Source organism: Scyliorhinus torazame, chromosome 7 (assembly GCF_047496885.1).
Source record: "Scyliorhinus torazame isolate Kashiwa2021f chromosome 7, sScyTor2.1, whole genome shotgun sequence".
NCBI lineage: Eukaryota > Metazoa > Chordata > Chondrichthyes > Carcharhiniformes > Scyliorhinidae > Scyliorhinus > Scyliorhinus torazame.
The window spans coordinates 294884262-294904468 of record NC_092713.1 but is presented as its reverse complement, the minus strand read 5'-3'; the positions used below and the strand labels follow the sequence as shown (position 1 = coordinate 294904468).

Genomic DNA, 20207 nt, shown 5'->3' with positions numbered 1-20207 from the left:
TATTTGAACGGTGGTCAAAGACAGTCTTAAAGGATTTAAAACCAATAAATTTTAACCAGGAATTAATGATCAACCTTTGTGTGCTTGGTATGCTGGCAGTCATGGCGAATTTGTTGAATCCTAGGAGAGTCCCATGTAATTAGAAAAATGACCAAACCTGACCATTTCCTCTAAAAATACTTCGATACTCGATTTCGGAAGATGTGATCCTGCCTGAACAATCTCCTTGATTGTTTTTGAAAAGTGGCATCCCAAATAGGTATTAGAAATCCTTTGGTATGGTTTTCCAGGAGGCCTTTGATGCCCAGAATGAAAAGCTCCACATCTTGGGGCATTGTGGGTAACCTGGGTAAATCAGGCATAGGAAATTGGCTAAAAGAGAGGAAGTGGCAGGCCCTGGTTAAACAAGAGATGTCAGGCTTGGGAGATTCACTAAGTGGACTGCCCCAGCGATTGCTGAAGAAGCTTTACTGCATTTCATGAAAGTATTTATTTTCTATACTGTAGTTGGTGTTTGTGTGTTTTGCATATTTAGTGTAGAAATATGATGTCTGAGTTTGAAAATTAAATGGGCATTTAAAGAGCAGTAAACCAGTGATTCAAATAGATTGGGACAAGCCGACTAGCTAATCAAAAAGGCAGTGAATTCCTTTAGTATTGAGGAGAGTTTTCTGCAAAAATATGTTCTTGAATCAACAAGAGGAAAATTGAGTATGGTCAATGGAAGCTGGTTTAGCCAGTGACAGCTGCATCCTGTGAATGAATGTATAAAAAACGTCCAGGTGGAAGGGTCTGGGTGGTGTTTACCCAACAGGCAAACTGAGTGATGAGATTGGAAATAGCAACTATTTAAGGTGGGAAGAAGATGAGAAGCATGTGCAGAGACTATTTTCCAGCAAATAAGTTATCAATACTGAACACTTGTTACATGGTCAACGTTTGGAGGAATGCCACTGTGCTGGGAAAATATGTGTACGGTTGCGGAGAGAGTTGAGAGGAGAAAGTTGAATAAGAACTAGGAGCAGGAATATGACATCTGGCCCTCCGAGCCTGCTCTGCCATTCAATGAGATCATGGCTGATCTTTTGTGGACTCAGCTCCACTTTCCCGCCTGAACACCATAACCCTTAGTCCCTTTATTCTTCAAAAAACTATCTATCTTCATCTTGATAACATTTAATGAAGGAGCCTCAACTGCTTCACTGGGCAGGGAATTCCATAGATTCACAATCCTTTGGGTGAAGAAGTTTCTCCTAAACTCAGTCTTAAATCTACTTCCCCTTATTTTGAGGCTATGCCCCCTAGTTCTGCTTTCACCTGCCAGTGGAAAAAGCCTCCCCGCACCTATCCTATCTATTCCCTTCATAATTTTATGTTTTTAATAAGATCCCCCCCACATCCTTCTAAATTCCAACGAGTACAGTTCCAATCTACTCAAACTCTCCTCGTAATCCAACCCTCTCAACTCTGGGATTAATCTCCTCTGCCCACCCTCCAGCGCCAGCATTTCCTTTCTCAGGTAAGGAGACCAAAGTTAAACACAATACTCCAGGTGTGGCCTCACCGACCGTATACAGTTGCAGCTTAATCGCCCTAGTCTTAAACTCCATTCCTCTAGCAATGAAGGACAAAACTCCATTCACTGCCTTAATCACCTGTAAACCAACTTTTTGCGACTCGTGCACTAGGACACCCACAGCAGCATGTTTTAATATTTTATCATTTTAATAATAATCCCTTTTTGCTGTTATTCCTACCAAAATGGATAACCTCACATGTGTCAACATTGTATTCCATCTGCCAAACCCTAGCCCATTCACTTAAACTATCCAAATCCCTCTGCAGACTTCCAGTGTCTTCTGCACTTTTTGCTTCGCCACTTATCTTAGTGTTGTCTGCAAACTTGGACACATTGCACTTGGTCCCCAACTCCAAATCATCTATGTAAATTGTGAACAGTTGTGGGCCCAACACTGATCCCTGAGGGACACCACTAGCTACTGATTGCCATCCAGAGAAACACCCATTAATCTCCACTCTTTGCTTTCTATTAATTAACCAATCCTCTATCCATGCTACTACTTTACCCTTAACGCCATGCATCTTTATCTTATGCAGCAACTTTTTGTGTGGAACCTTGTCAAAAGCTTTCTGGAAATCCAGATCTACCACATCTATTGGCTCCCGTTGTCTACCGCACTGGCAATGTCCTCAAAATGTGGAAGTTCAGTAGTAATGGATGCTTGAATTACGAGAGGAGCACTGAATGACATGTTGCCTCTCTGGATAAGGCTCATAAAAGTGGGTGCAGAAGCTCTTGAAGAGACAGAAGGCCCCACCACAGGTTTTCGTACCGCATCAATAGCATAGAGAAGAATGGTATGAAAGTCATTAAGTAGGGATAGTTAAAGATCGCAAAGTAGGTTGTGGCACAGGGTCTTCGGGATCAGTTACAATTGATGTTGCACTTTAAATTCTCAATTTTGTGATTATTTTCTAGGTGCTTAATGTGGTTTTCCGTGGTATGGTTTCATCTGCCATCAAGAAAACAAATCTAAAATGTATTTCTTCTTGTCCAAACAGGATGATGATTTTTCAGCAAGGGATGACTTTGATGATGCCGATCAGCTCAGGATAGGGAATGATGGTATATTCATGCTCACGTTCTTCAGTAAGGATTATTTTTAAATTATAATTTTTCCAAAATTAACATTTCTGAGAATCATTTAGCCAGTATATTTACTAATAGGAAGGTAAGAATTTGTCAAAGAAGTTTAACTGTAAATTTGTGGATATAATGTGGAGCTCCGATAAGTGCATTACATCTTAATATTTTGCGTTTCTAATACTTTTATGGTACCTGTATAATTTAATGAATCTTGAAGATTTTTAAATCATGAGTGCTAGATTTGAATTATTAATATTGTAGTTTGAGTCTTAATTGTCATTTCCATTTCTTGAATGGAATTAAAGCATTTCTCTAAATTTCCTGTATGATCTTTAAAGCTTCCCTATCTGAAATGATAAATAATTGGACAAACGTTCCCTACTACACCTTTGTGTGCAAGTTATTGGAGTAGCTGTAACTTCAAGAGGCCTGAAATTCTTGCACCTGGGTGGGCATTACAAGGGTGTACGAGTAGGCTGGAAATTGGATTGAAATTCGGTCGGAAGAGTCTGCGTTGCATTTTTGTCCAATGAGAGATTTCTGCTTGCTTCGTTTGCTATTATGTCCCCTCTGACCTAAAATAAGGAGGGGGAGCTCGTGAATTATGGCACCCATGAGAAATCTTACCTGCTTCAGCCCCATTGTCCTGAATATAAGGGCACCTGGCTGATGCATTTCAGTGGATTAAATGTTACTCTGAGTGCAAGGTTCTTAATAGTAGTCAACTGACATTAGGAAGCTGGTATCTGCACAATAGATTATTTTTCTATAACAATCCAATCTTCGTGCAGAGTGTCAGATTCTGAGTGGCACTCTGAAATTCTTGACCCTCAAGCCAGAATTACGAGAAATATAAAAGGCAACCTTGTGTCACTGACACTGTTCTATGTATTTCCATCTGGGTCAAGCCGAGGTAGACTGGTGGCTAGAACTAATGCCCTGCTGCACTTGGTTGGCAAAGTGGGTCTCTCAGAATTTCAACCGTGCATATTTATAAATATGCACACCCTAAATTTATAATTTACGAGCTATGGGGAGGTGTTAATGGTGGGAAATCTGAGAATGATAGAAATGTGGAAAATTGTGTTTTCAATCATCTATGATTTTTCCCCTTTCCTTTGTTTCCCAGTGGCATTCCTGTTCAACTGGATTGGTTTCTTCTTATCATTTTGTTTGACCACTTCAGCTGCTGGTCGGTATGGGGCCATTTCTGGATTTGGCCTCTCGCTGATTAAATGGATCCTCATTGTTCGGGTGAGTGAAATGTTTCTTTGCCTATTTAATGTTGACTATCCAGACCAAAAAATAATTTGTTCCCAAATATAAAATGAATTAAAGTCGAATTTTCCTTTTGACTAAAATCCAAATGAAAATGTATTCCCTTTAGTAACAGTTTAAAAAATATATTTTTATTCAATTTTAGCAAATTTTCAACAAACCCCCCCAAAAGAAAAGCATAAAACAAACACATCAACATCGTACACTTATTGCGAATTCCCCCAATGTACAAACCCCCCCCCCATGAAACAATAACAAACACCTACCCGAAACCCCCCCCCCCCTGCTGCTGCTGCTGCTGCTGACCACCTCCTAACGTTCTGCTAGAAAGTCTAGGAATGGTTGCCACCGCCTGAAGAACCCTTGCACAGACCCTCGCAAGGCAAACTTTACCCTCTCCAATTTAATGAACCCTGCCATGTCGCTGATCCAGGCTTCTACCCTTGGGGGCTTCGCATCCTTCCACTGTAGCAGAATCCTCTGCCGGGCTACCAGGGACGCAAATGCCAGAATACAGGCCTCTTTCACCTCCTGCACACCCAGCTCGTCCGATACCCCAAATAATGCTAACCCCCAGCTCTACTTGACCTGGGTGTTCACCAAAGCCCCTCCAAAACCCATCCAGCGCCGGTCACGCCCAGAACATATGGGTGTGGTTCGCTGGGCTCCCCGAGCACCCCACACACATGACCTCTACCCCAAAAAACCTACTCAACCTCACCCCTGTCATATGCGCTCTGTGAAGAACCTTAAATTGTATCAGGCTAAGCCTGGCGCAAGAGGAGGAAGAAATACCCCTACCCAGGGATCAGCCCACAGACCCTCATCTATCTCCTCCCCAAGCTCCTCCTCCTATTTACCCTTTAGCTCCTCCACCGAGGTCTCCTCCTCTTCCTGCACCTCCTGATAGACCGCCGAGACCTTGCCTTCTTCAACCCACACCCCCGAGAGCACCCTATCTTGAATCGTTCGTGCTGGAAGCAGCGGAAATTCCCTCACCTGCCGTCTCATGAACGCCCTCACCTGCATGTACCTGAAGGCGTTTCCGGGGGGCAGCCCAAATTTCTCCTCCAGAGCACCAAGGCTCGCAAACGTCCCATCTATAAACCGGTCCCCCATTCTTTTAGTTCCTGCCCGATGCCAGCTCAGAAACTCCCCATCCATTCTCCCCGGGACGAACCGATGGTTCTCTCGGATCGGGGACCAAACCAAGGCCTCTACCTCACCCCTGTGGTGCTTCCACTGCCCCCAAATTTTCAGAGTCGCCGCCACCACCGGACTCGTGGTGTACCTTGTCGGCGGGAGTGGCAGCTGTGCCGTCACCAGCGCTCTCAGACTCGTGCCCACACAGGACGCCATCTCCAGCCTCTTCCACGCCAACCCCTCCCCCTCCATTATCCACTTACGGATCGTCGCCACATTGGCAGCCCAGTAGTACCCACAAAGATTGGGCAACGCTAGCCCTCCTCTGTCCCTGCTACTCTCCAGAAACACCCTTTTTACCCTCGGGGGGGGCCTTATTCGCCCACACAAATCCCATGATGCTCCTGCTGAGCCGTTTAAAAAAGGCCTTGGGGATCAGGATGGGAAGGCACTGGGACACAGAGGAACCTCGGAAGGACCGTCATTTTCACCGACTGCACCCTACCTGCCAAGGACAGTGGCAACATATCCCACCTTTTAAACTCTTCCTCCATCTGCTCCACCAGCCGCGTCAAATTGAGCTTGTGCAGGGCCCCTCAACTCTTAGCCACCTGGATCCCCAGTACCGAAAGCTCCTTTCCGTCAGTGGACATGATTTTCACTGCTCGACAGCTTCACAAGAAATGCCAGGAAGACCTTGTCAAAGGCCGACTGTCCAGAAAAATTCATCAACATCCACCAACGTCTCCTAGATAAGGTGTTCTCACCGATGGAAATAAGACAAACTTTTGAGGTCAAGACTAGAGTTGAGCAGGAATATAGCACCCTTCTCTCCATCCTCATTGCCATCATCCTACACCTTGTCAAGAACGAGCTCCCCAGTGGAGTGGACATTGTCTGTAGGATGGACGGAAAACGTTTCAACCTCAACTGGTTGAAATCCAAGAAGAAAATGACACTGACATCGCTTGTGGAACTTCAGTACGTGGTTTTTATGTCATTTCCACACTTTGAAGAAAATCTCCAAATCACACTTGGCGTCTTGGTGGAATTATACCGAAGAGTCGGTCTCTGCCTGAAGCTCAAGAAGACTCCAGTCCTTTACCAACCCACCCCAGGGTAAGATCTAGTCTGTCCCTCCAAGATCAATGGATAAAACCTACCAAACATGGAACATTTCTCCAACCTGGGGGAGCCGCATCTCATCTAAGGCTGACATCAACACAGAGAGCTATTGATAGGGAATTTGCAGAGACCCCGGAGGAGGAATTGTACAGGGAGAGGAGACGACTCCAGACGGAATTTGACCTTCTGACCACCAGAAAGGCGGAGGTACTGTGGAGGAAGGCACAGGGGAGGAGGTATGAATATGGGGAAAAGGCGAGTCGCCTGTTGGCTCATCAATTGCGAAAGAGGGCAGCAGCGAGGGAAATAGGAGGAATTAGAGACGAAAGGGGAGACACGGTGCGAAGGGCAGGAAAGATAAATGAGGTGTTCAAGACCTTCTATGAGGAACTGTATAGGTCTCAACCCCCAGAGGGAGAGGAGGGGATGCGGCAGTTCCTGGACCAATTGAGGTTCCCGAAAGTGGAGGAGCGGGGGGTGGTAGGCCTGGGGGCACCGATTGGGGTGGACGAGGTTATTAAGGGACTGGGAAGCATGCAAGCAGGGAAGGCCCCAGGACCAGACGGGTTCCCGGTGGAGTATTACAGAAAATATGTGGACTTGTTGGCCCCGTTGATGGTGAGGACGTTCAATGAGGCCAGGAAAGGGGGGACTCTACCCCCGACGATGTCGGAGGCGACGATATCGTTAATTTTGAAGAGGGATAAAGATCCGTTGCAGTGCGGGTCCTATAGACCCATTTCATTGTTGAACGTGGACGCCAAATTGTTGGCAAAGGTACTGGCATCGAGGATAGAGGACTGTGTCCCGGGGGTGGTGCACGAAGACCAGACAGGGTTCGTAAAAGGGAGACAACTGAATGTTAACGTGCGACGACTATTAGGGGTGATAATGATGCCCCCAGTGGAGGGGGAGGCAGAGATAGTGGCGGCAATGGACGCAGAGAAGGCATTTGATAGGGTGGAGTGGGAGTATTTATGGGAAGTGTTAAGGAGGTTTGGGTTTGGGAACGGGTTTATTAGCTGGGTTAGACTTCTTTATGGGGCTCCAACGGCAAGCGTAGTTACAGGTCGACATAGATCGGAGTATTTCCGACTATATAGGGGAACAAGACAGGGATGCCCGCTGTCTCCATTGTTGTTCGCGTTGGCAATTGAACCTCTGGCCATGGCGTTGAGAGACTCCAGGAAATGGAGAGGGGTGATTAGAGGGGGAGAAGAACACCGAGTCTCGTTATATGCGGATGACCTATTGTTATACGTGTCGGACCCAGCGGGGGGAATGATAGAGGTTATGCGAATTTTGAGGGGGTTCGGGGATTTCTCGGGGTATAGGCTAAACATGGGGAAGAGTGAATTATTTGTGATACATCCAGGGGACCAGAGTAGAGAGATAGAAGGCTTGCCTCTAAGGAAAGTGGAAAGAAACTTCCGATACCTGGGGATTCAGATCGCTAGGAGCTGGGGAACCTTGCACAGACTTAATCTGACACGGTTGGTAGAACAAATGGAGGAGGACTTCAAGAGGTGGGACATGCAGCCTCTATCGCTGGCGGGCAGGGTGCAAGCAATTAAGATGATGGTCCTCCCGAGGTTCTTATTTGTATTTCAATGTCTCCCTATACTAATCACTAAGACCTTTTTTAATAAAATAGACAGGAGCATCACGAGCTTCGTGTGGGCAGGGAAAGTTCCGAGAGTAAGGAGGGGGTTCCTTCAGCGTAGTAGGGACAGAGGAGGATTGGCACTACCGAACTTGGGCGATTACTATTGGGCCGCCAATGTGGCAATGATACGTAAATGGATGATGGAGGGTGAGGGAGCGGCGTGGGAAAGACTGGAGAGAAAGTCCTGTAAAGGGACGAGTTTAGAGGCGCTGGTGACGGCGCCGCTACCGATCTCACCTAAAAAGTTTACCACGAACCCGGTGGTGGCGGCAACATTGAATATCTGGGGACAGTGGAGGCGACAGAGAGGGGTGCGGGGAGCCCTGGTGGGGTCCCCAATCAGGAACAACCATAGGTTCGCCCCAGGAAGAATGGATGGAGGATTTCAGAGCTGGTTCCAGTTGGGAATTAGGAGGGTGGGAGATTTATTTATAGATGGGACTTTTGCGAGCTTGGGAGCATTGGAGGAAAAGTATAAGTTGCCCCGGGGAAATTTCTTGAGATATATGCAGGTGAGGGCATTTACCAGACAACAGGTGAGGGAATTTCCATTGCTCCCGACACAGGGGATACAGGACAGGGTGCTTTCAGGGGTGTGGGTCGGAGAGGGCAAGGTGTCAGAGATTTACCGAGAGATGAGGGAAGAGGGGGAGGATTCGGTGGGCGAACTAAAAGGAAAGTGGGAAGAAGAACTAGGGGAGGAGATAGAGGAGGGTATGTGGGCTGATGCCCTAAGCAGGGTAAATTCCTCTTCCTCATGCGCCAGGCTTAGCCTGATTCAATTTAAGGTGCTACATAGAGCACACATAACAGGGGCAAGATTGAGCAGGTTCTTTGGAGTGGAGGACAAATGTGGGAAGTGTGGCGGGAGCCCGGCAAACCACGCACATATGTTTTGGGCATGCCTGGCACTGGAAGGGTATTGGAAGGGAGTGACGGGAGTGATTTCGCGGGTGGTGAAGGCCCGGGTCAAACCAGGCTGGGGGTTAGCTCTATTTGGAGTTGCGGAAGAGTCGGGAGTGCAGGAGGCGAAAGAGGCCGACGTTGTGGCCTTTGCGTCCCTAGTAGCCCGGCGCAGGATCCTACTCATGTGGAAGGAGGCGAAACCCCCCGGACTGGAGGCCTGGGTAAATGATATGGCGGGGTTCATTAAACTGGAGCAGATAAAGTTTGCCCTGAGAGGATCGGCTCAAGGGTTCACCAGGCGGTGGCAGCCATTTCTCGACTACCTAGGGGAACGTTAGAGGAAGACAGATGACCAGCAGCAGCAACCCAGGGGGAGGGGGGGGGGGGGGGGGGAGGGGGGGTTTAGTTTAGGTCAAAGATAAAGGGGTTTTGTTACTTGTGTATTGTTTAAAATTTCTGTATTGTTATTGTTGCGTTTGCTTTGTAAGAGGGGAAAAATTGTTGTTTGGGAAAAAATTTTCAATAAAACATTTATAAAAAAAAAAAAAAAAAAAAAAAAAAAAAAACCACAGAGAGCTATCATTGTATCCAATCTGCGAGCGTCGCCTACAGTTACCAAAGAAATGAGGGCCTTCGACCGCAACATCCGTGCTGAAACCAAGATCCTTTTATACAAGGCCGTCGTCCTCCCAACTCTCCTATATAGCTCAGAAGCCTGGACTACGTACCGACGCCAAGGCCCTGGAGAGCTGCCATCCACATTGAGATGGATTCTCTGCAGCAGCTGGGAGGATAGGCGTACTAACATCAGTGTCCTTGAAGGAGCCAAGAGTTCCCACTAGTATCGCGACTATTATTATTCATAACCAACACTGCTGGGCCAGTCACGTGCTTAGGATGCCAGAGTCTCGATTGCCAGTGCAAATTTTCATCGCCCAGCTCAAAGAAGGCTCCTGATCAAGAGGAGGACACCGGAAACAGTTCAAAGATACCCTAAAGGCTGACCTCAAGAAATGCAACATAGATGTCAATGCCTTGGAGACCCTTTCTCAGAAGACACATACTTTGAAGATCACATACGTCCTGATTTAACGGAAACAATTCTTCGAGAACACCCCATGGCAAGAGGAGAGCCAGAAAAGGAGCCTAGGAAAGGAATACCAACGATAGAGTCCAAGGATCAAACCCACCTCTCAGAAACACCTGTCGAATATGCGGTCGGCGATGTGGCTCTTGGATCAGGCTCATCACCACGTGAGAACCCACAGAACCCATTACCAGTGACATGGAGTTTCTTAGGTGGACAATCATACACAAGCGAGTGATCAAAGAAGAAGAATGAAAAATTAACTGTTGCCAAGGAACATAAATTTTCATAAACTGGCATTTTGTAGCCAGAAGGAGAGATCAAAGCTTTTACATAGTCCCAAAAGTATTTAAATAAATAATTTTTATAACTTTGCATGACAGGAGATTCTCTGAACTTGCTGTTGTCAGTGAGATGTAATTTGGAGGTGTTTAAATAAGCTCTTCCTGAGGTGGATTCATCATTCTTCCCATTGGCAGACCTTGTGCCCTGCGAACCAGAGGTTTTGTTACTTCAGAAATCATGTGGCCGGGCAGCACGGTGGCGCAGTGGGTTAGCACTGCGGCCTCATGGCACTGCGGTCCCAGGTTCGATCCCAGCTCTGGGTCACTGTCCGTGTGGAGTTTGCACATTCTCCCTGTGTTTGCGTGGGTTTCGTCCCCACAACCCAAAGATGTGCAGGGTGGGTGGATTGGCCACGCTAAATTGCCCCTTAATTGGAAAAAACGATTGGGTACTCTTTAAAAAAAATTTTTTAAAGAATTCATGTGGCCTTTAGAGTGTGCGCAATCTTCAATCTCTAGCACACACTATGCTTCGATGCTATCCAAATATTACTAGTGGAGTCCTTGAGTAGAGCTCCAATTCCATATAAGCCAAGTTGAGATCTATGCACTGTTGTTAAATAAGTAAACTCTGCAAATCCTGGAACTATGACAGCAGCAAAGGTATTGATCTTTTAAAACTGTGCACTGCTGCAGGCAGCACCGAGTACAGACCGTCTCTTTACCAACAATAGTCTCAATGCTTATTTAAATTCTGTTTCACCCTGTACCACTCTGGTTCATATGCTTTCATGACTTTCAAAATCATTTTTACTCAGTCCAGGGGCTTAAATGTCCTTTTTATTCTTTGAAATATGAGGGAAAATCCAGTTGCATAGTAAAAAAGAAAGACTTAGCACTTTTCCAGACCTCTGGACATCTCAAAGCACTTCACAGCCAATGAAGTACTTTTGAACTGCAGTTACTTTGTGGTGAAGGAAACAATTCAGCAGTAGATTTGCATATTGATATTGAATTTTCTTTGCGTTATGGGAGGATTATGGGTTTCTATAGAGAGATAGCTAAGTGGGAATTGCTTCCTCCTTCGTGAAAAAAATATTGCTACCTGAGCACACATGAATTTATATTTTGATTGCTGATGCAAAATGTCACTACTGTCATTCAGTATCTAAAGTTCTCTTATATTTGTAGACTTTTATTTTCAAAAAAAAACTTCTGTCTTTCAGTTCTCCACTTATTTTCCTGGTTATTTTGATGGTCAGTACTGGCTCTGGTGGGTTTTCCTGGTCCTGGGTAAGTGTCTAGTTTTCATCTTTATGAATTCATCTTTAGAAACATATTTGTAATCATTCTTTTTAAATAGAGTTGCAGGACTCTGGTGAGCTGATGACGGCATTAGTTTTTAACTTGATATTTCTCCGATACCAGATTAAGGATATGTGAATTTCCATTTGGTGACCCAGGCAGTTCTTCATTTGGGGAGGAAATTCCAGTGCAGTTCATGTGTGCTTCTGAAATGCACAGTTCTCACTTGCACATCCATTTCAAGCTTTATAAGGTGTCAAAGAAGGAGAAAGAAGAAAAGGTGTTTCGAGGATATGGCCGAGGTATTGAGAGAGAATCTTGGGGCTTTTAAAAGAAGATTAGCAAAAAAGAGGCATTTTGGAAATTAATTTCATAATGCATGGATGTAGTAGCTGAAGGCTGTGTTATCGACGATGGAGTGAAAGTGGAAATATGCTATCGACCTGGGTGCATATAATGTTGAAGGAGTGCAGAGAAAGTAACAATTTTAGTTTTTTTCACTGATGGGTGGGTGGAGAGAGAGATGCTGCTGTCTTGACAAGAGAGTTCTGCATAGCATTCGGGGAAGTGAATGGTGCCTATAAAATGAGGAAAAATAAGCTTCACAAATTCATGAGGGGTGGGTAGGGCGAGTGTAACATTTCGGGCAGCATAATCTGTTGAATGTTTATGTAGTTTACATTAATCCGGGTGGTATGCCCTAGCCACACCAAGACTGCTCTACCCGAGGCCACAAAGCACAGCATCTTGCAAAGGTAAAGCTTTTCATCCAGTATGAAGAAAATTAACCACAGCTTTGAGTGCATTGTCACCATATTTTTTAGTTCTGTGTGTTCATGCAGCTGCCTCACTATGGATAATTGCAGAGTAGGATATGGAGAGCTCCATGGAAGTACACAATTTTGATTCCTCCAAGCTGTGATAGTTCGGTTTTTAATATATTTTAAAAGCTATTATACATGTTCCAAAAATATATTGAGCCATTTAGCTGTTCCCAAAGTGACTTGATTAAAGGGGAATGTGAGAAGCTGAGTGCAGCAGTTTGACACCAGTGCTGAGCTGGACACTGGCTTGCATTAAAATTTTATGTCAGCACTCTTGTCCTCCCAGTATTTTCTGATCATCCTCAATAAGATCTGTATTTTAATATTTACAATATGTTGGAGGTTGATTGCATCTACAAAATAACTGTCGATCCTGCGAATCGTAGTATTGCATGCCGCTTGAAGTGAAACGGTTTCTTATTCCCAGAACAGACCTGTTTATTAGGTTCATTTTGTAATAGTAGGAAAAAAATGAAACATTTGAGCCTGTGATGTTTTAATTCATATCATTATCTCTTCACCTTTAAATAACTCTTTCAGAGAGCAGTTTTGAACAACTCACCAGCTGAAATAAGCCACCGTAAAAGTGACTAAATGGTCTTGTAGAATAAGAATGCAAAGCTGTAAATCTATATTCACATTTTTTAAATGATAGTTTTGTTTACTTTTTTTTAATTGCCTCGTATATCAAAGAAATACTCCAGGAAAATGCTGTTTCTGTGAACTCGGCCCCCAAAGTTTAGAATTATTACAGCACAGAAGAAAGGCCTGCCGTGTTCGTGCTGGCCCTCTGCAAGAACAATTTAGTCAGGTCCACTCCCCTGCCCTTCTATACTGGCAGAAACCTGGTTTAAAAATTATAGTTTGGTCCAATAACCCAATGATGCATATTTGCTCCAGACAGATCGGAAAGGTTCTAGTTTCAATTGCTGGTCTCACTGAATAATTTTTTTTCCCCTTACATTATTCATTCATGGGAATGTGAACATTGCTGGCAAGGCCAACATTCGTTGCCCATCTCTAATTTCCCTCGAGAAGGTTGTGGTGAGCTTCCTTCTTGAACTGCTGCAGTCCATGTGGTGTAAATACTTCCACAGTGCTGGTGGGATGGGAATTCCAAAGAATGGTGATGTCGTTCTAAGTCAGGATGGTGTGGTTTGGTGGGGAGTTTGCAGATGATGATCTAATTTATTTGCTGTCCTTTTGTCCAGCTTCCAGCTGGCATAGATTGTGGGGACGAAACTTTCTTGTTGGAAGGAGGCTTGGCACATTGCCGAATCTTGATGGTATACACTGCTGCCACTCTGAGTCGGTGTATCAATCAAGAGAGCTGCTTTGTCTTGGATGGCATCAAGCTTCCTGAGTGTTGGTGAACTGTGTCCATCCAGGCACTTCAGGAGAATATTCCATCATACTCCTGAATTGTGCTATAGAGGTGGTGGACAGCCTTTGGGGACTGAGGAAATAGTTTACTTGCTGTTGAATTCCCAGCATGAGACCTGCTCCTATGGCTGCAGACAGGCTATATTTATATGGCTGATCCAGTTATGTTTCTAGTCAATAGTAATCTCCAGGGTATAGCTGGTAGAGGATTCAGTGATGGTAATATTGTTGAACGTCAAGGGAGACGGTTAGATTCGGTCTCTTATTGGAGATGGTCTTTGCTTGGCTACTTGCCAAATCCTGAATGTTGTTCAGGTCATTGATGAAGCATGTGGCATGAGTACTTTAGTATCTGAGGAACCATGAATGGATACTGCAATGAATACTGCAATCATCAGCAAACATCACCAACTCTGATCTAAGAACAAGAACAAAGAAATGTACAGCACAGGAACAGGCCCTTCGGCCCTCCAAGCCCATTCTGACCATGCTGCCCGACTAAACGACAATCTTCTACACTTCCTGGATCCGTATCCCTCTATTCCCATCCTATTCATGTATTTGTCAAGATGCCTCTTAAATGTCACTATCGTCCCTGCTTCCACCACCACCTCCGGTAGCGAGTTCCAGGCACCCACTACCCTCTGTGTAAAAAAAACTTGCCTCGTACATCTACTCTAAACCTTGCCCCTCTCACCTTAAACCTATGCCCCCTAGTAGTTGACCCCTCTACCCTGGGGAAAAGCCTCTGACTATCCACTCTGTCTATGCCCCTCACAATTTTGTAGACCTCTATCAGGTCGCCCCTCAACCTCCGTCGTTCCAGTGAGAACAAACCGAGTTTATTCAACCGCTCCTCATAGCTAATGCCCTCCATACCAGGCAACATTCTGGTAAATCTCTTCTGCACCCAGAATGTTGCCTGGTATGGAGGGCATTAGCTATGAGGAGCGGTTGAATAAATTCGGTTTGTTCTCACTGGAACGACGGAGGTCCCAATGAGGTTGAGTCTGGGTCATAGTTGAAGCAGCTCACGGTAGTTTGGCCTATGACAGTACCCTGATGAGCTCCTGCAGTGATGTCCTGGGGCTTAGATGTAATAGTTGTCCTTGGGTTACCTATTTGGGAATTGAGGGACAATGTGCTGGTGGGGTCAGTGATTGTGGTGGTGAGGAAAGAGATTTGGTCAAAAGCCTTGCTCCTAATTATTATCCAACAGCCCCTGTTGGAAGCCTGTATCCATGGATGTTTGCATCAGAATGGAAATGAGCGCAACTGTGATTACCCCCACCCCACCACTACCTGTTGCCTGCTTCCTCTGGCAGCTGAATAGCTCACTCACATTCACTGTTGAGACAAGCTCCCAGAGAGCAGCAATTGTCCAGAGAATGTGCCACATTGATTAAAGAAGAAAATTTGCAAGAGACAAAAATAAATTTGTTGCATGTAGTCCTTGTGATTTTAGTTTTTAATATTCTTCAGCTTTTGTGCATTTTGAGCGAGCACGGACTGTAATTTTGTTCATATATGCTCCATAATAACATGATGAAGCACCATTTGATGCTGTATGTAACAGTTTGACATCCATACTGGGTCACTGACCTGCATTAAAATTTCATGTCAGCAATATTGCTCTTCCAACAAATAGCACTAATTTTGCATATCTCAAACTCTAGCAAAAAGGATGTTGGAAATCTTATTAAAGCTGACCAATGACCATTCACAATATTCATGTTTCCCTGGAATTCAATGGGATTCAATCTGGAGAAGAGTGCGGTAATGCATTTCAAGAGGGCAAACAAGGCACTGGTGTACACAAAAAACAGTGCTGGAAAGTCTCAGCAGGTCTGGCAGCATCTGTAGGTAGATGGGAGAGAGTACCAGTTAACGTTTTGAGTCCAATATGACTCTTTGGAAATGAAGCATGGTAAAAATGTGATGGATTTTATGCTGTTGATAAAGGGAGGAGAGTTCGATAGAGCAAAAGGGAAAGTCAGGGGTGTGTTAGAGGGGCAGGGGAGATTAAGTGACAAGATGTGATGGAACCAAAGGTGATGGTAATGACAGGAGTAAAGGCAAAAAGCATTGGTCCAGAGTTAATAGCAGAATAAAGGTCTGCTAACAACACTGGCACTAAGGGAAGAAAATATAAAATGGCAGGCAGAGTTCATCATCGCAAGTTGTTGAACTCAATGTTGACTCCGGAAGGCCTATTTGGAAGATAAAGTGCTGTTCCTGAAGCTTGCACTGCGCTTCACTGGAACATTGCTGCAGAAAGAGGACAAAAATATGAACAGTAGAGCGAGGTGATGAATTGAAATGACAAGTGGCCGGAAGATTGAGGTCATGCTTGTGGACTGAATGGAAGCATTCCGTGAAGTGGTAACCCAATCTACATTTGCTCTCCCCAACGTAGCAGAGACAGCATTGTGAGCAGCCTATACAATAGACTAAAGTGAAATCTGCACAAGTAAATAACTTCACAATTCACAGTAATTGGTAGAATACTGAGTAGCGCATAGGAACTTTGGTGTGCATGAGCTCAGCTCTAAAGATGGCTGGAAAGGTAGATAAGGTGATGAAAAAGAATTTGGGCAACTTTCCCTTATTAGCTAAGTCATAGAATATAAGAGCAGGGAAGCAATACTGGAACTATATCAAAGGCTGAGTTAGGCCACAGCTTATGCTGTGTACAGTGCTGGCTGCTGCATTATAGGGAGGATGTGATTGCACTAGAGAGGGTGCAGAAGAGATTTAAGATTTTACAAGGAATAGATCATTTTGATTGCAAAGAAGATTGGATTGGCTGAGATTATTTTCTTTGCAATAGAGTTGGGTGATGAGAAGATTCATTGAGGTTTATAAAATTAAGGGTTCTACTTGGGATGCTAGAAAGGACTATTTTCCCTAACAGAGAGGTCAATAATGAAAGGGTGTAGATTACAAATGATTGCAGGTAAGATTAAAGAGGAGTTGAGAAATTGTTTCACCCAGAGGATGGTGGAGGAATTCTTGAATATGCACTTTGAAGTGCTGTAATCTCCAAGTCAGCAGACCAAGAGCTGAAAGGCGGTATTAGACTGGATAACACTTATTGGATGGCACAGAGAGCTGAATAGCTGACCTCTGTACCATACATTTCCAGTCGATAAATCTATGTTGGCTGTTGCTTATTAAGTTGTTGCTACGGAGGAACCAAACTGCATCCAGTAGAATAAGCGAACTTGTCATGTCCTCTGATTCAGTGCTTGAATCTCAACATATTATAGAACTAATTTTGCATTTCTCTTGCTGCAGCAGTTTGGGAATCTTAGGCGCAATTCTCCCAGCCCCGGGCCGGAAAATCACCGCAATCGCGGCACGCCGCCCTGACGCCGACGCGCAATTCTCCGAGGTGCGGAGAGCCGGCGCGTTTGGAGGTGCGCCAGTCGCAGGCCGCTGTACGAGGCCGGGGCCGATGATTTTCCGGCCCGGATGGGCTGAGCAGCCGCGTGGTAAAAGCAGAGTCCCGCTGGCGCCGTCCACACCTGGTCGCTGCCAGCGGAAATTCTGCGCGAAGGGTCGGGGGGCAGCCTGTGAGGGGGAGAGGGGGTCTCCGTCCCTGGGGGGGGGCCTCCGATGTGGTCTGGCCCCCGATCGGGGCCCACTGATCGGCGGGCCGGCCTCTTCTCTTCCCCACCCCCCGGGCCTACGTTGTTGCGCGTCTGGCCCCAGAATCCCCACGCAATGTTGCATCGGGGCCGGCGCATTCCGTAAAGCCACCACGCATGCGCGGGTTGGCACCGCCCCCAGTGCACGCTAGGAAGTGAGGTTGGAGCGGCGTGAACCGCTCCAGCGCCGTGCTGGCCCCCTGTGGGAAACAGAATCACTAGTGCTCGCGCCCATTTCACGCCGTCGTGAAACGCGACGGCGTTCACGACGGCGCGGACACTCTGTCCCGCGATCAGAGAATCGCGCCCCTTATTTCCATAAAGTAGGGTTCTAGGATTTGTAAGACCCATTGTTGATTGAAGGAAATTGTGACCGTAGTGGTTTTATGTTGGTATGAGCTAGGCCTTGTATTTTAATTTAAAAATCCCTCTGAAGTGCTTTGTATTATATCAGATTGTGTTATTCATCATACCAACTGGACAGATATCAGCTGAATTATACAGTATTGAGGGAGTGAACAGTTCAATATATTCTGGTGAACCATTATACAACTGCATCATTATTTCCATTCAAGAATAATTTGTGAAATATTTTTGCTAATTATCTTGCAGGATTTCTGCTTTTCCTCCGAGGATTCATTAATTATGCAAAGGTTCGGAAAATGCCAGATACTTTCGGCTCTCTGCCAAGGACTAGGGTCCTTTTCATCTACTGAGAATAAAGGTCTGTTACTGATTTAAATTTACTCACATCCTTGCATTGCTAATAGTTGCTTTTCGGACGACAAGGTTTCAGGAAACTTTGTCCACTCTATTCAAATGCACATGCCACTTTTTAAACCTGGAGAGACGATGAGGAAAAACAGCCAGTAAATTAGCTTGTTAGTATGTAACCTGGTTAATCTTTATGCGGCACAGAATTACGTTGGTGTTGAAAGATTTGTTTCTTTTTAAATGCAGCTCAATATAGGAGGTTTGTTATGTCCTCAGCTGTACTGAGGTTCACAGTAGATACCAAGCTGTCCAGTCAATCCCATAAAATTCCTCGGCTCAAACCTAATCGTAAAACAATTTGGTTTTATACATACCTTTTACAAATATATTTGCATTTTCAAAGTTGAAACAGGAAAGAGATTTTTCTTTAGCTCATTTGCTCTGCAATCTTTTAGTTCCTGCAGGGAGGGGTGGAAGAGTGCTGTGTCCAAATTTGGTTTGAAATTTGCAGCATTGTCCGCGCAACAAGTTCATCTTTACAGCAGAAGAAAATGTGCTTTGGATGTGAGAATAGGCAGCCATAAACAGGAGGTGTTGATTTTCTCGTTTTAGCAGCACTATTGTGCTGTTTGTGATTGAAGTCAAAACGAGGGGAGGAAGAATAATGCCAGGTTTTGAAAGATGAAAGGTTCCAGTATCACATGATCGGAAGGGAATGTAATACAGGATCTATCTTTTCAGAGTATTGCATTATTCACTGTCTTGTATTTGTATAGCATTGGATACTTCCAGGTCTGATGGTGGTACTGTAATCCTCTTGCCGTTTTTTTTTCCTGTTCTGCCTGAAAATAGAATGGGTCTCATTATAGTTTATAATGTCCTTTTTCTCTTCCCCACTACAGATGGTTTCCTGGAGAGTAATTTCCTGCATCCGTAGATTGAACAACTCGTTCACTAGCAACTGACACCTGCAGGAAGTGGACCGTACAGCTGGGACATAAAAGGGGGGATGGATGAATTACTGCATTTAAAAGAAAAATGAGGACAGTGTTTCGTATCTGTTTTTAGATGTACAATTTTAATAGTGAATGCTGAGAACTTGTAATCATTCTATTGTTTTAGTGGCTACTGTTGAAGTGCTACCGCAAAACTGACTGGTCTGTGATGTACTAACAACGCCTTATTCATTTGTAGTCATTACCTAGCATGCATTTTGCTCTTATAGCCAATAGAGGGCACAATTGCTTTACTTTTTTTCCTTTGGGCTTTACCATCAATGGATTTTAAGAAGACAAAATAGTGTAGAAATGATGCTGGTCATGATATATGTTTAAAATAATTGTACTCCTTGGAGCTTAGGATCTCTGTAAAGTGGTGAGATGATGTATTATCATTTGCAGAACCACTCTTCTACATTTTAAGAACAGACTAATGCACTTTTTGTGCTTTCTGCCAAGTGTTATTGGACTGTACCTTCTGGTTTTATTATGTTCTAAAGTATATGACTGTAAATAGTTCAGAACATCTAATAAATGTGAATTCTATAACAGCCTTCAGGAGCAGTGCCTGTTCAGTGAAAACCGCAAACACCTCCACTGGTTTCTATCCTTCCATATTTTGAGCAATGTTATTTCTTTCTCCTCGCTCCAGAGATGCATTTTCATGTTGCTGCCTGATTTTTTTTTTAAAAAACATTTTATTGAGGTATTTTTGGTATTGTGACAACAACAAAATAAACAATATACATGAAACTATAAACATAGTGCAAAAGGCATCTCCCTTCCTTACAGGTCCCACCTTTATTAACCCCCTACTCTAAGCTAAACTAACCCCCCCCCCCCCTTCTGCTGACGATTAATTTTCGGCGAAGAAGACTACGAACTGTTGCCACCTCCGGGCAAACCCTAACAGTGACCCTATCGAGGCAAATTTGACTTTCTCCAAACCGAGAAAGCTAGCCATGTCCGACAGCCAGGTCTCCGACTTCGGGGGCTTTGAGTCCCTCCAAGCTAATAGTATCCGTCTCCGGGCTACCAGGGAAGCAAAGGCTAGAACGTCTGCCTCAGAACGTTCCCAGGTCTTCCGACACCCCGAAAATCGCCACCTCTGGACTCAGTGCCACCCTTGTTTTTAACACCATGGACATGATATCTGCAAACACCTGCCAGAATCCC

General features: G+C 44.8%; 1 protein-coding gene across 1 annotated transcript in view; it reads left to right on the top strand.

The window, feature by feature from the left end:
* Positions 1 to 19584, top strand: part of LOC140427108 (NEDD4 family-interacting protein 1) — an 85559-nt gene extending 65975 nt beyond the window's left edge. The window contains exons 4-8 of the mRNA XM_072512626.1: positions 2584 to 2671; positions 3798 to 3922; positions 11384 to 11450; positions 17932 to 18043; positions 18936 to 19584. Of these exons, the coding sequence (XP_072368727.1) occupies positions 2584 to 2671; positions 3798 to 3922; positions 11384 to 11450; positions 17932 to 18035 (384 nt within the window). The 3' untranslated portion in view covers positions 18036 to 18043; positions 18936 to 19584. The remainder of the gene's footprint in view (positions 1 to 2583; positions 2672 to 3797; positions 3923 to 11383; positions 11451 to 17931; positions 18044 to 18935) is intronic.
* Positions 19585 to 20207: the final 623 nt, after the last annotated feature.